Here is a 14,848-nt window from a genome sequence, read left to right as displayed (position 1 = left end):
CAGATGATGCGGTTTATGCAGAGGTTGGTGGGGTGGAAGGTGAGGACCGTGGAGGTTCTGTCCTTGTTGTGGTTGGAGGGGTGGGGTTTGAGGGTGGAGGTGCAGGACGTGGATGAGATGCGTTGGAGGGCATCTTCAACCACATGGGAGGGGTAATTGTGGTTTTTAAAGGAGGCAGCTAACTGGTATGCTCTGTGATGGAACTTGTCCTCCTGGGAGCAGATACGGCAGAAGCGGAGGAATTGGGAATACGGGATAGCATTTTTGCAGGAGGGAGGGTGGGAAGAGGTGTAATCAGGTAGCTGTGGGAGTTGGTGGGTTTGTAAAAAAAAGTCAGTGTCAATTGGTCATCATTAGAGATGGAGAGGCCCAGGAAGGGGAGGGAGGTGTCAGAGATGGTCCAAGTGAATTTAAGGTCGGGGTGGAATGTGTTGGTGATGTTGATGAACTGCTGAAACTCCTTGTAGGTGCACGAGGTGGCACAAATGCAGGTCATCAATGTAGTAGAGGAAGACGTGGGGAGTGATGCCGGTGTAATTACGGAAGATGGGCTGTTCTACGCAGCCAACAAAGAGTCAGGCATAGCTGGGTGACCATGGCTACCCCTTTCATCTGGAGGAAGTGGGAGGATTCAAAGGAGAAATTGTTAAGGATGAGGACCAGTTCAGCCAAACGAATGTGTGTGTCAGTGGAAGGGTACTGGTGGAGATGTCAGGAGAGGAAGAAACAGAGGACTTGTAGGCCCTGGTCATGGCAGATGGAGGTATAGAGAGATGTCCATAGTGAAGATGATACGTTGAGGGCGAGTGAAATGCAAGTTTTGGAGGAGATGGAAGACATGGGTGGTGTCTCGAACGTATGTGGAGAATTCCTGGACTTGGGAGGGGGGTAGGGTTAAAAAAAAAAAAAGGACAGTATTGAGGTGGGTAGAGATGTGTTCGGTGGGGGAAGAGCAGGCTGAGACAATGGGTTAGCCGGGATGGTCAGGCTTGTTGACCCTGGAAAGCAGATAGAATCGGGCGGTGTGGGGTCCCTGAACTAGGAGGTTGGAAGCTGTAGGTGGGTGGGAGATATCCTGAGGTGATGAGATTGTGTATGGTCTGGGAGATGATGGTTTGGTGATGGGGGGGTTTGGGGTGAGGTCATGGCCGAGGGAGCGGTAGGAGGAGGTGTCTTTGAGTTGGCGCCTGGCTTCAGCAGTGTAGAGGTCAGTGCACCAAACTACCACTGCACCTCCCTTACCCGCTGGTTTGATGGTGAGGTGGAGGTTGGAGCAGAGGGATTGGAGGGTTGCACATTATGAGGGTGAGTGGCTGGAGTGGGGGAGGAGGGTAGACAGGTTGATAGAGGGCAGGTAATAGGCCAGCACGGGGTGTCCAGGTAGCTGGAGCGTGTTAAAGGCGGGTGAAGGGGTCCGCGGAGGCGGCAGAACTATAATTCTTTTAGTTACTGGATAATTATGAAATTCCTTCCATTTTCAGGTCTCTTTGGCATACCACTAAAAATCAACTACGAAAGGAAATGGCTTTAACTTTTTTTGGAATTTCAGAACAATTATAGGTAACTGTACAAACAGTTTCACTTTATTTACATCATTTATTCAGTTGATGAAGACTCTTGTAATTTTCATTGACACGCTCTCTATGAGTACTGACCATGTTCCACTCTTCTGCTTCCATTATGAAACATACTCATTGCCTCTAGATTGAGCGCACATACACCACGCATGAATGCTTTCTTCATAGAATCAGTATATTTGTCCTTTTCAGCTAATAGACGTCTTATCTCTGCTTTTGCTCTTTCCAGTTCCTCCCTAGACTAAAATTTCAAATGAAACAAAGTCAGAACAAGACTGCAATTTTCAACAATGCATCATACCCATTTTCATCATGAATATTTTGAATTACACATCCAACTGCAATATCATCCTACTGCTAATATGATCTTTCCTATTAAAACCTCAAGGTTGTCCTAATGAATTAAAATGAAAAAGCTCTTTTGTTTTAAGTTTAAAAGTGCGAAGAAAGGTGAGCTGTTTTAAATTAATAAAAAACATACAACATTGTTCTCAAATGGAGCATGTACTCACCTGGCCTAAAAAATTCACGATGCAAAAACTAAATTTCCATATTTTCATAAACATTTCAGCTTGCTTGTAAATTGGGAATGTTTTATTTCCAAAATTAAACCATGGCCTTTCAGATGCCTTTGTATTCTTCCCCTGTTCCCCCCTCCACCCCAACAAATGCGAATTTTATAAGAAATGGGGTTATTATCGTGTCTATCGTATTGTAGTTCCATTAGCTAAATCATTACAAACATGTTACAGTAGGAATTTTAAGATTTGTACTTCCTCAAAACAAAAAAATTACATTGTTCCAGTATCATGTCCCCAAACTCAGATTTTTGTGAACATTGGAGTGCAAGTTTTTGTTAATTACTATATACTATTCGCTCCAAAACAAAGTGGGGTGAAACAATGAGGGTTTTCTGAATATTCCTGGAAGAGCTGCAGAGAATTCTTTAAAACAAAAGCAGAATGATGGAAAGTTTATAGATACAAACAACAGAAACCACAAAATATTTACTTCCTCCCATATCAAGATCTTTTGCAGTATAAATGTCTGCATTTTAGAATCTATAGCTGATCAATTGCCTGTGCACACAAGGAGCTTTTTACAAGTTTTTTTTCTGGTACTTACTGCATCAAGTTTTCTCTCATAATCCCCGGATAACTGGATACAGACCTCCTCAGCACGAGCTTGACATGCTCTTTCTACTCTCTCTTTCCATTTTGCTTGTATTTCTGATTTCCAAGCTGTACACACTTTTTTTAACAGACAGAATTTATAGTGTCTTTCAGCCAGGGTATTTGCATATGCCTTGAAGAGAATGTGACAATTACTTAAATTATGTTGCAACTAGATGACAAGATAGCAAGTCAAATGATTTCTTACTCACCCTGTATAACTTCCACAGCTTTATTTTACAAGTGTACATTCAACATGGTGCTGCCATTTCAGATTAGTTGCAAGAAGCACTTCCCTTGCTGTAAGTTGAACTGTCACAGAATTTTATGAACTATCACAAAGGCAGTACTCAATCTGGATTTGAAAGGCAATTCTTCCACTGGTCGTCACAATCTTACATCACTCAAATGAGCTCTACCTTGCAATAAACGTCAAGGAGTCCAGTGGCAAGGTGGCTCAGGGGTTAGCACTACTGCCGCACAGCATCAGGGACCAGAATTCAATTCCAGCCTCGGGCGACTGTAAGTGTGGAGTTTGCACATTCTCGTGTCTGTATGGGTATCCTCTGGGTGCTCCGGGTCCCTCCCACAGTCCAAAGATGTGAAGGGCAGGTGATTTGGCCAAGCTACAAATTGCCCATAGTTTTCAGGATGTGTAGGTTAGTTGCATTGTTAGGGGTAAATATAGGATAGTGGAATGGGTCTGGGTGGGTTACCCTTCGTAGGGTCAGCATGGACGCACTGTAGGGATTCTGAAAAAAAAAATCATAGGATAGACCATTTTAGGACTGAGATGGGGTTAAGTGTCTTGACCCAGAGATTGGCAAGTTTGTGGAAGTCACTGCCACAGAAAGCAGAGGAGACCAAAACATTGGAATTTTTCCAGTAGGAGAAAAATATCATTCTTAGGACAGAAGGGATCAAAGGGTACAAGGAGAAAGCAGGAACATGGTACACAGTTGGATGATCAATCATGATTGTACTTAACAGCAGAACAGATGTGAAGGGCCGAATGACCTACTTTTGCTCCTATTTTCTATGTTTAAAAATTCATGTAGCTCTTGCCACCTTGGAGAGAAAAAGCTTATTTTTTAAAAAAATTTCAATTACAAAACAAGAAACTGAAAATGCTGAAATAAAGAAGTACAATTCATTCTGCTATAACACCTTTTGATAACTCATTCGCTGTAAAGTGATTGACAAATTGGGGATGCTGTTTCTAAAGCACAAACTTTAAAACTGTGTTGGTTATAATGCAATTACATCACCAACTCTAAGTGCTGTTTCTAAAGCAGGATTTTTCTATAACACAGGAACGTACAGGAACGCAACCATCAAGTTACAGAAGACCTGACTATAGTTCAAAATTGTTGGGAAAAATTATATTAAAATTCCAGACTTAATCGTCAGACTGTAAGTACAGGTTTTAATAGCTGGAAAGAGGAGAAAAGGAAAAAAAGATTCTCTGAACTGCATTTGCAAATGACAGACGACCAGTCAACTTTAAAAGATGGTAAACAAAAATCACCTGACAACTATCTTTATTTACTTTTTAACAGCTAAAAGGGCAAACGGCCTATTCACGGAATCTTAAGAGATCTCATAAGAGATAAAGACTTTGGAAAGGGAAAAGGTTTGCACATGACAATCCAAAATTTTTTTAAAAAAGTGTTGGTAAGACGGAATTCTGCAACGACAACTAGCAACAAGTCACTTAAGTCCAGACCTCCACCAAACTGAAGTATACTTTAACAAAGATTATCCTTACACTTGAAAATAAAGTTGACTTGATATCCAGTTACCAAATCAATGGTCATTGAGTCCTTCACACAACACAAAGGCACATTGAATATAAAAATGTCTTTTACAAGGACAACCCAAGAAAAGATTCGATTAGCAAATTAAATTAACAGGCATAGACGTCATCTTAGAACAGAATGCTGTAATTCTACAGACAGACACTCCACTTATGGATATTTCCATCCAGTGGAGCAATTCCATTGCCAACTTTTATGTATTGCAACTGACCCTGCATTCATAAGTGAGCTGTTGTTTCCTCAGTCAATTTCCTCCTCTGCATAATTACTGGTCTTACTGTGACATTTCTCTCGTCAGTACACAGACAGGACTGGTAATGTTACAGAAAGTATAAAAATAAAAGTCACCATTGAGACAGTGACAGAACAACAGAATATCACAGCTCATTTTCTGATTGGAATAAAACCTGCAGCTGAATAAATATAGACACGAAAGGGAAGATATTTTCATCTTACTAGGCCACTGCTCCCTCATTAGAGATTGATAACTGGCAGCAGTTTAATTGGTTGTATGCGTGTGCGGCACAGTTAAGATGGAACATTTATCATGCTAGCCTTAGCTGTGCGGGCACAAAACCCACGCTTCTGGTGTCACTGCATTGCAACCCAGCCATCCAGCCAACTGAGCTAACCAATCCCGGAGGAAAAAGGGACATGCAGACTTATTACAGCCTCACATTCTGCTCTTTATACATTTTAAACTATTTCCTCCATTTTCCAGTCCCCTTGCTGTTGAATACACATACTTTTACAGCACAGGGAAGACTGCTAGCATTTTTTGACTCTCCTCACCTTCCTGATCAAAGAGTATTAGGCCCAACAGTAGTGACTTTTACTGAGGCAAGAACACACTGCAGACTAAAAACTGACTTGGGAGCCAAAGTTGAGCTTAAAGTTTGAAATTGTTGATTAGTAGTTGTTTATTTTTAAATTCCTTTAGAAAATCCAAATTCTAAATGTCAGTAATTAAATAATGTTTTCTTTGTACATAATTAAGTTATTGAAGAGTGAATTCTAAACAAATTATGGACAGCAACGTTTGACCTGCAGGGTGTATATCATGCAAAAGTGTTATAACATCCAGGATTGTGTTCAATTAAAGACCGATTAAATAAGAAATCATTTAAATGCCTGACAGAGAATCCAAACATTTAATGATATTTTAAATGATTAAGAATATTCTTGAATATTCATTTCCAGCCCCCAAAATAATCTGATACCATGAAGTGCAAAACATTAAATGTCAATATTATAACAGTATAGTCACTCCAAAAAAAAAATCAGCTACATGAGCTAGATTTAATTAGGTTCATGCTTTTTGGACAGTTGAAAAGGCAGTTACCAAGTCTTCATTTTTTAAAAACATAAGCGAGGCAGGCTTCTGCAATACAATTTCTCAACTAACTGAAAAACAATTACGTTAACACCACTCGAAGCATATCACCAGCTTTAAACTTGTACTTGCAGATATTATGACACATACTTCCACTTTTGCTTCTGAATGTTGAAGTCGCCACTGTGTGAATCGGCGCATCAATTCTATCTTCTCTTTCAGATTCTGAATGCCTTGGATCAAATTCGTGATTACCTTTATGGATAAAATAAAAAGAAATGCAATCAATTGTCACCTCATTTTATTGATAACACTTTCTGGAAAAGTTATTAAATCTACTTTTCTAAAAATGATTATGTAATTTGAAAATGCATAGCAGTTAAGTTAGACTTTAGTCATTGGGCATGTATTAAATAATATTTAATATTAAAATGTTGGGTCATAATTTGCATTTGCTATAGGCTAGCTTCGCCCATTTGATTGCATTGATATCTTTTGTGGCAAATTGCTGGAAACTACAATGGAAAAGCTTGAAGGAAAACTAGCAACTGGCAGCAATATGAGCCAGGCATGCAACTGAATACCTCAAAATATTAAGGGCTCTGACATTAATAAGTGCAATGATTGACAAGAAATGAAAAACAGTGGGTGGGAGGGAGCAGAGGAGGAAAAGGATGAGGAAACCTAGACAAATATTCAACTTGATCATTTTACATTTCTGAAATATTCCTAAAAACACTTTTTGGATATGATTTCACACTTGTTTAGTTGTTTGCAGTATTTAATTAATACAGCCTTAAACATGCACAGACTTCAAGTATCTCCAAACAGATCAATTTTCTATGATGAGTTACTTCATATCTATTGTGGAAGTAAGGCAGCTCCAAACTACTCAATGACAGAGGAGACAAATGAGATGCTACTTTTGTTAAAATATGGCACTGCTTCAGGAATATCGACCTTTGGATTTCTGTGTTTAATAGTTGGCTATGGTTCCTTGAACAGTCAAAAGTATCAACAAATGTCCTATTATTTTCTTAGTAATTGTTCAGCTTCATTTGGAAGGAAAAAAAATCTAAAAGACAAACAGACCCAGATATCTTCAGTAATTAGTATATGTTGTAGTGAGGCTAGCACTAACCCTTCAGGCCATTTGCAACTGTTATCTGACCTACCACAGCAATCAAGAGACTGGAAATTATTGGAATTCACAACTTTGGTTAGGTAAGATGTTATAATGTGGAGAAATGAAATAGGAGCAGAAGTAGATTGTCAAGATCGTTTGGGATCTTATGCACACACTTCAAATAAATTACATTTGCTCATTTAAACTCCAGTGGAAACAAGTCTAGCTTCTCATAAGACAACCCACACATTCCAGGTAGCAGTCTGGTAAATCTCCTCAGAACCACTTCTAATACATTTCATCCATCCTTAAATAAGGAGGCCAAAACTGCACAAAGAATGCAAGATATGTTCTCAACAATGTGTTAAAAAACTGAAGCCTAACATCCTTACTTATATATAAATCTTTTATAATAAAAGCAGAACATCCCATTAGCCTGTATGCATTGTACTTGCATACTAACTTGCGACTCAAGATATCTCGCCATCTCAGAATTCTGCAAGATAAATTTAACTAGTCATAGAGGAAAAGGTGGGTTAATTAGGAAGAGGCAGTATGGACTTCTAAAGGGGAAATGGTGTTAAATGAACTTCTAGCTTTTTAAAAGACAAAGGTTTGATGAGGATGACACCTGCTGGACATAGTGTTCATGGATTTCCAGTTGTTTGGCATGGTGCCGAAAAGGAAATTTGTGTCGATGCATAACTGGCTGAAAGATAGGAAACAGTCGTGCTCAATGGATATTCATTAGGCTGGGGAAGGTTTATAGTGGAAATCCTCAGAGGTCAGTATTGGGACCCTTACTTTCTACGATTTATACTAATGATCTAGATCCTGGTGTACAGCAGATATATTCAATATTTGCAGAGAACACAACCTGTAAGAATTGCAAACTGAGGACAAGGTGGAACTCCAAAAGAACAGACAAGTTAGAGATGTGGGTGGATGGATGCATGGTGAATGGGGTCCAGCGCAGAGAAGTGGAAGTATTGCATTTTGGTACCAAGAACATTGAAAGACATGATAAAATAGATGGAACAATTCTAAGTTGGGTGGAGAGAAATGAAGGAGCTGAGGGATATGCATGAATATGTGCACAATTAAGGTGGCAGCACAGATGGAGAAAGTAATTAATAAAGCATATAGTATTCTTGGTTTTATTCATGGACAGAGTACGAGAGCAATGAGATGTTAAACTTTTACAAAACATTTGTTCAACATCAGCTGTAGTATGGCGTATAGTTCTGGGTGCCACATTATAGGAAGGATTTGAACTAATCAAAAATAGTGCAGAAGCCATAATAACAATTCCAGAAGATGAGAGACTTGGAGGATACATTGAATTTTGGAATGTCCTCTTGAAAGAGAAAGCTGCTCAGAGCAGCAGCTTGGTAATTGTACCCACATCCACTATTTGCTCAGCAAGTTCATTCCACACGTGAACCATCCTGCGTAAAAGATTTACCCCTCATCTCTCCTCTCACCTTAAAAATGTACTGCCTAGTCTTGAAATCCCCCATCTGAGGGAAAAGACAACTACCACTAACTCTATCTTTAACACTCATGATCTTATGACCTTGTATAAGATAGACTCTGAACCTCTTACACACCAGTGAAAAAAGTCCCAGCCTTTCTTTATAACTCAAACCGTACTTGGCAACCTCATGCGCGGCCTCGATAGAGTAGACAGGGAGAAATTATTCCTGCTCATAAAAGGATCAAGAATTAGGAGCACAGAATTGAAGTAATTTGCAAACAGAACAAATGTGATGCAACACTAATTAGCCCTTCTCTATAGCTGACGCTATGATGCTTTATCGGATCTTAACAGCTTTTATTGTGAGGAACAAAGTTTGGAAAACTAATTGGACTGAAGGCAAACAAGCCACCAAGACCTGCTGGCTGCATCCAAGGTGTTATAGGAAGCGGCTGGTAGGACAGCCTCGGACCCATGGGTACAACCTCAGAGTAAAAGGCCTAACCTTTAGAACTGAGATTAGATTAGATTACTTACAGTGTGGAAACAGGCTCTTCGAGCCAACAAGTCCACACCGACCCGCCGAAGCGCAACCCACCCAGACCCATTCCCCTACGTTTAACCCCTGCCCCTAACACTACGGGCAATTTAGCATGGCCAATTCACCTTACCTGCACATTTTTGGACTGTGGGAGGAAACCGGAGCATCCAGAAGAAACCCACGCAGACATGGGGAGAATGCGCAAACTCCACACAGTCAGTTGCCTGAGGCGGGAATTGAACCCAGGTGTTGTGGTTCTGTTCGCCGAGTTGGAAGTTTTTGTTGCAAACGTATCGTCCCCTGGCTAGGCGACATCATCAGTGCTTGGGAGCCTCCTGCAAAGCGCTTCTTTGATGTTTCCTCCGGTGTTTATAGTGGTCTGTCCCTGCCGCTTCCGGTTGTCAGTTTCAGCTGTCCGCTGTAGTGGTTGGTATATTGGGTCCAGGTCGATGTGTTTGTTGATGGAGTTTGTGGATGAATGCCATGCCTCTAGAAATTCCCTGGCTGTTCTCTGTCTGGCTTGCCCTATGATAGTAGTGTTGTCCCAGTCGAATTCCTCATGAGCAAGACGAATGTAGTGTACAAAATACCATGCAAGGACTGCACTAACCACTATATAGGACAAACAGGAAGACAGCTAACAATCCGCATACATGAACATCAACTAGCCACGAAACGCCACGACCAGCTATCCTTAGTAGCCACACACGCAGACAACAAGCAACATGAATTCGAGGTGCTGTAGACCATCAACAGCAGAATTGTACACCACTTTGCAACCTCAACTATCAAGCTGGGAAATCAACTCTGGCTTAATAGAGCATGTCAGGGACAGCACCATGTATATCCAAAAATGTGGTGTCAACTTGAAGATACCACACAGGACCACTTGGTGCCAGACAGTATATATGACTAGCGATAGGTAGAGTTGATCAATCCCACAATCAATGGATTATATCTAAGCTCTGCAGTCCTGGCCCATGAACGGTGGACAATTAAACAACTCACTGGGAAGACAATGCTCCACAAATACCATCCACAAATGATGGAAAAGCCCAACATATCAGTGCAAAGAAGAAAAGGCTGAAGCATTCTAAGCAATTCTGAGTCAGAAGTGCCAAGTGGATGATCCATCTCAGCCTCCTCCATTGGTGCTAGTTTTCAGCCAATTTGATTCACTCCATGTGATAGAAAAATCATTAGAGGCACTGGATAGTGTAAAGGCTATGGTTCCTCAACATTCTGGCAACAACACCGAAAACCTCAGCTCCAGAACTTGCCGCACATCTAGCTAAGCTATTTCAGGACAATTACAACACTAGCATCTGTCTGACAATATGGAAATTTGCTGAGGTATGTTGTAAAAGCAATTCAAATCCAACTCAACCAATTACTAGCATGATATAATCTCACTTCCAGCACTTGCTGATGGTCACCATCAACAGTGCTATCGAGAAACAACTGCTCACTCACAACTACGCAACTCCTGACCTGATTACAGTCTTGGACATGGACAGTACAGCATAATTCCAGAGGTGAGGTGAGAGTGACAACCCTTGACATTTAGAAGCCCTAGCAAAACTGGAATCAATGGGTTGGGGGAGAAAACCCTCCACTTGTTATCATACCTAGTTGATAGAAGGATGTTGTGGTTGTTGGGAGATCAGTCATTTCAGCTCCAGGACATCGCTGCAAAAGCTCCTTATAGTGTTATCAGCCCAACCATCTTTAGCTGCTTCAATGACCTTCTCTCCATCATAAAGTCAGGTGGGAATGTTCATTTAGGTACTGCAGCAGTCAAATGTTCAAATGCAACAACATCTGAACAATGTTCTGGCTTCAGCTGACAACTGTCAAATAACATTTGCACCTGTTAAATACTGAGCAATGACCATGTCCAACAAGGGTGTGACAATCTAACGACTTCCCATTGACATGGAGGACAGAAAGGGAGGAGGGAGGGCGGGGGGGCAGCCTCCTACGGAGGGAGGATAGTCCCGGAAATACATCCAGGGAAGTTATTTAGGTTGAACTGAGAAATAAAGGGATGATCACCTTATTGGGATTGTATTGTAGACCCCCCTAATAGTCAGAGGGAAATTGAGAAACAGATTTGTAAGGAGATCTCAGCTACCTGTAAGAATAATAGGGTGGTTATGGTAGGAGATTTTTATTTGCCAAACAGACTGGACCGCCATAGTGTTAAGGGTTTAGATGGAGAAGAATTTGTTACAACTAGAATGTTTTCTGAATCAGTATGTAGATGTACCTACTCGAGAAGGTGCAAAACTTGACCTACTCTTGGGAAGGGCAGGTGACTGAGGTGTCAGTGGGGGAGCACTTTGGGGCCAGCTACCATAATTCTATTAGATTAAAAATAATGATGGAAAGGATAGACCAGATCTAAAAGTTGAAGTTCTAAATTGAAGGAAGGCTAATTTTGACGGTATTAGGGAAGAACTTTCAAAAGCTGACTGGGGGCAGATGTTTGCAGGTAAAGGGACAGCTAGAAAATGGGAAGCCTTCAGAAATGAGATAATGAGTGTCCAGAGAATGTATATTCCTGTTAGGGTGAAAGGAAAGGCTAGTAGGTATAGGGAATGTTGGATGACCAAGAAATTGATGGTTTGGTTAAGAAAGAGGAAGAAACATATGTCAGATATAGACAGGATAGATTGTATGAATCCTTAGCAGAGTATAAAGACAGTAGGGAGTAAAATTAAGAGGAAAATCAGGAGGACAAAAAGGCGACATGAGATAGCTTTGGCAAATAGAATTAAGGAGAATCCAAAGGGTTTTTACAAATACATTAAGGATGAAAGGGTAACTAGGGAGAGAATAGGGCCCCTCAAAGATCAGCAAGGCGGCCTTTGTGTGGAACCGCAGGAGATGGGGGGAGATACTAAACAAGTCTTTTCCACTGTAAACACTGGTGCAAAATGACATGGAAGATATAGACTGTAGGGAAATAGATGGTGAAATCTTGAAAAATGTCCATATTACAGAGGAGGAAGTGCTGAATGTCTTGAAACACAAAAATGGATAAAACCCCAGGACCTGATCACGTGTAGCCTAGAACTCTGTGGGAAGCTAGAGAAATGGTTGCTGGGCCTCTTGCTGAGATATTTGTACCATCAATAGTCACAGACGAGATGCCAGAAGACTGGAGGTTGGCTACCGTGTTACCACTATTTAAGGGCGGTAAAGAACAAGCCAGGGAACTATAGACTAGTGAGCTTGACGTCGGTGGGCTAGTTGGAGAGAATCCTGAAGGACAGGATGTACATATATTTGGAAAGGCAAGGACTGATTAGGGATAGCCAACATGGCTTTATGCGTGAGAAACCATGTCTCACAAACGTTATTGAGCCTTTTGAAGTAGTAACAAAGGATTAATGAAGGCAGAGCAGTGGACATTATCTATATGGACTTTCAAAAGGCATTCGACAAGGTTCCCCATGGGAGACTGGTTAGCAAGGTTAGATCTCATGGAAAACAGGGAGAACTAGCCATTTACATACAGAACTGGCTTAAAGGTAGAAGACAGAGGGTGGTAATGGTGGAGGGCTGCTTTTCAGACTGTAGGCCTGTGACCAGTGGAGTGCCACAAGGATCGGTGCTGGGTCCACGACTTTCGTCATTTCTATAAATTATTTGGATGTGAGCAGAAGAGGTATAGTTAGTAAGTTTGCAGATGACACCAAAATTGCAGGTGTAGTGGACAGCGAAGAAGGTTATCTCAGATTACAATGGGATCTTGATCAGATGGGCCAATGGGCGAAGCAGCAGGTGGTGTTTAATTTAGATAAATGCAAGGTGCTACATTTTTGGGAAAACAAATTTTACACTTAATGGCAAGGTCCTAGGGAGTGTTGCTGAACAAAGACCTTGGAGTGCAGGCTCATAGCTCCTTGAAAGTAAGTCACAGGTAGATAGGATAGTGAAGGTAGTGTTTGGTAAGCTTTCCTTTATTGGTCAGAGTATTGAGTACAGGAGTTGGGAGGTCATGGTGCAGTTGTACAGGACATTAGTTAAGCCACTTTTGGAATATTGCATGCAATTCTAGTCTCCTATTGGAAAGATGTTGTGAAACTTGAAAGGGTTCAGAAAAGATGTACAAGGATGTTGCCAGGGTTGGAGGATTTGAGCTATTGGAGAGGCTGAACAGGCTGGGACTGTTTTCCCTGGAGCGGAGGGTGAGGGGTGACCTTCTAGAGGTTTACAAAATTATGAGGGGCATGGATAGGGTAAATAGACAAGATCTTTTCCCTGGGGTGGGAGAGTCCAGAACTAGAGGGCATTGGTTCAGGGTGAGAGGGGAAAGTTACCTAAGGGGCAACTTTTTCACACAGAGTGTGGTATGTATATGGAATGAGCTGCCAGAGGAAGTGGAGGAGACTGGTACAATTGCAACATTTAAGAGGCATTTGGATGGGTATATGAATAGGAAGAGTTTGGAGGGATATGGGCTGGGTACTGGCAGGTGGGACTAGATTGGGTTGGGACATCTGGTTGGCATGGACGGGTTGGACCGAAGGGTCTGTTTCCATGCTGTTCATCTCTATGATTCTATGACTCTCATTGTTTTCTCAACCTGCCATGTTATGCTCAATGCTTTCTGCACATATTCCCCTCAGACTTTCTGATCCTGCACCCTATATAGAATTATGCCCTTTATGTTATTTTATTTCATTTGCATTCTTCTTATTCAAATGAAACACTTCACACTTCTCTGCTTAAATTAAATTGCATCTGGTACTTGCATGAGCAAAACCAACGTAGTGTACAAAATCCCATGCAAGGACTGCACAAAACACTACATAGGACAAACAGGAGGACAGCTAACGATCCGCATCCATGAACACCAACTAGCCACGAAACGACACAACCAGCTATCCTCAGTAGCCACACACACAAATGACAAGCAACATGAGTTCGACTGGGACAACACTACTATTATAGGACAAGCCAAACAGAGAACAGCCAGGGAATTCCTAGAGGCATGGCACTCATCCACAGATTCAATCAATAATCACATCGACCTGGACCCAATATACCAACCACTGCAGCGGACAGCTGGAACTGACAACCGAAAGCGGCAGAGACAAACTACTATAAATGCTGGGGGAAACATCACAGAAAGCTCCCAAGCACTGAGGATGTCACCTCGACAGGGGACGAAACATCTGCAACACAAATTCCCAGCTTGGCGAACAGAACCACAACATAAATAGGAAGAATTGAGGGATATAGGCCAAATGCTGGCAAATGGGACTAGTTTAACTTAGGACATCTGGTCAGCAAGGACGAGTTGAACCAAACGGTTCTGTTTGTTGCTGAACATCTCTTATGACTCCATCTGGGTGTTCGTGTGTATGAAACAAAGTTAGCTTAAAGATACAGCAAGTAATTAAGAAGGCAAATGAAATGTTGGCCTTTATTACAAGGAAGCTCAAAAAAAAAAACAGCAAGTCTTACTACAACTATACAATCTATAGCGTTCGATAGATTCGGGGTCAGTTCCTGAGGATTGGAGGGTGGGAGAGAGAAAGCAGGAAATTATAGACCAGTTAGTCTGACCTCAGTGGTGGGAAAGATGCTGGAGTCTATTATAAAGGATGAAATTACGGCACACCTGGATAGTAGTAACAGGATAGGACAGAGTCAGCATGGATTTATGAAGGGCAAATCATGCTTGACTAATCTTCTTGAATTTTTTGAGCATGTAACTCTGAAGATGGACGAGGGAGATCCAGTAGATGTAGTGTACCTGGACTTTCAGAAAGATTTTGATAAAGTCCCACA

At 41.3% G+C, this 14,848-nt stretch overlaps 1 protein-coding gene and 1 long non-coding RNA gene across 6 annotated transcripts in view; one reads left to right on the top strand and one right to left on the bottom strand.

The window, feature by feature from the left end:
• The window catches only part of poc5 (POC5 centriolar protein homolog (Chlamydomonas)), a 77,577-nt gene that overhangs the window by 29,011 nt on the left and 33,718 nt on the right, over positions 1–14,848 (bottom strand). For all 5 annotated transcript variants that reach the window (XM_043707369.1, XM_043707362.1, XM_043707350.1 and 2 more), the window contains 3 exons: positions 6,050–6,154; positions 2,703–2,882; positions 1,656–1,818 (listed from right to left, as the gene is read on the bottom strand). In XM_043707369.1, coding sequence (XP_043563304.1) covers positions 1,656–1,818; positions 2,703–2,882; positions 6,050–6,154 — 448 coding nt within the window. The remainder of the gene's footprint in view (positions 1–1,655; positions 1,819–2,702; positions 2,883–6,049; positions 6,155–14,848) is intronic.
• On the top strand, positions 721–4,404 carry LOC122558609. Its single transcript, XR_006314200.1, has 2 exons — positions 721–1,560; positions 4,063–4,404. It is a non-coding gene; the product is annotated as an uncharacterized LOC122558609 (long non-coding RNA).

This window comes from Chiloscyllium plagiosum, chromosome 2 (assembly GCF_004010195.1).
Source record: "Chiloscyllium plagiosum isolate BGI_BamShark_2017 chromosome 2, ASM401019v2, whole genome shotgun sequence".
Taxonomy (NCBI): Eukaryota; Metazoa; Chordata; class Chondrichthyes; order Orectolobiformes; family Hemiscylliidae; genus Chiloscyllium; species Chiloscyllium plagiosum.
The sequence above is the reverse complement of the archived record's forward strand: the minus strand, read 5'-3'. Positions and strand labels throughout refer to the sequence as shown.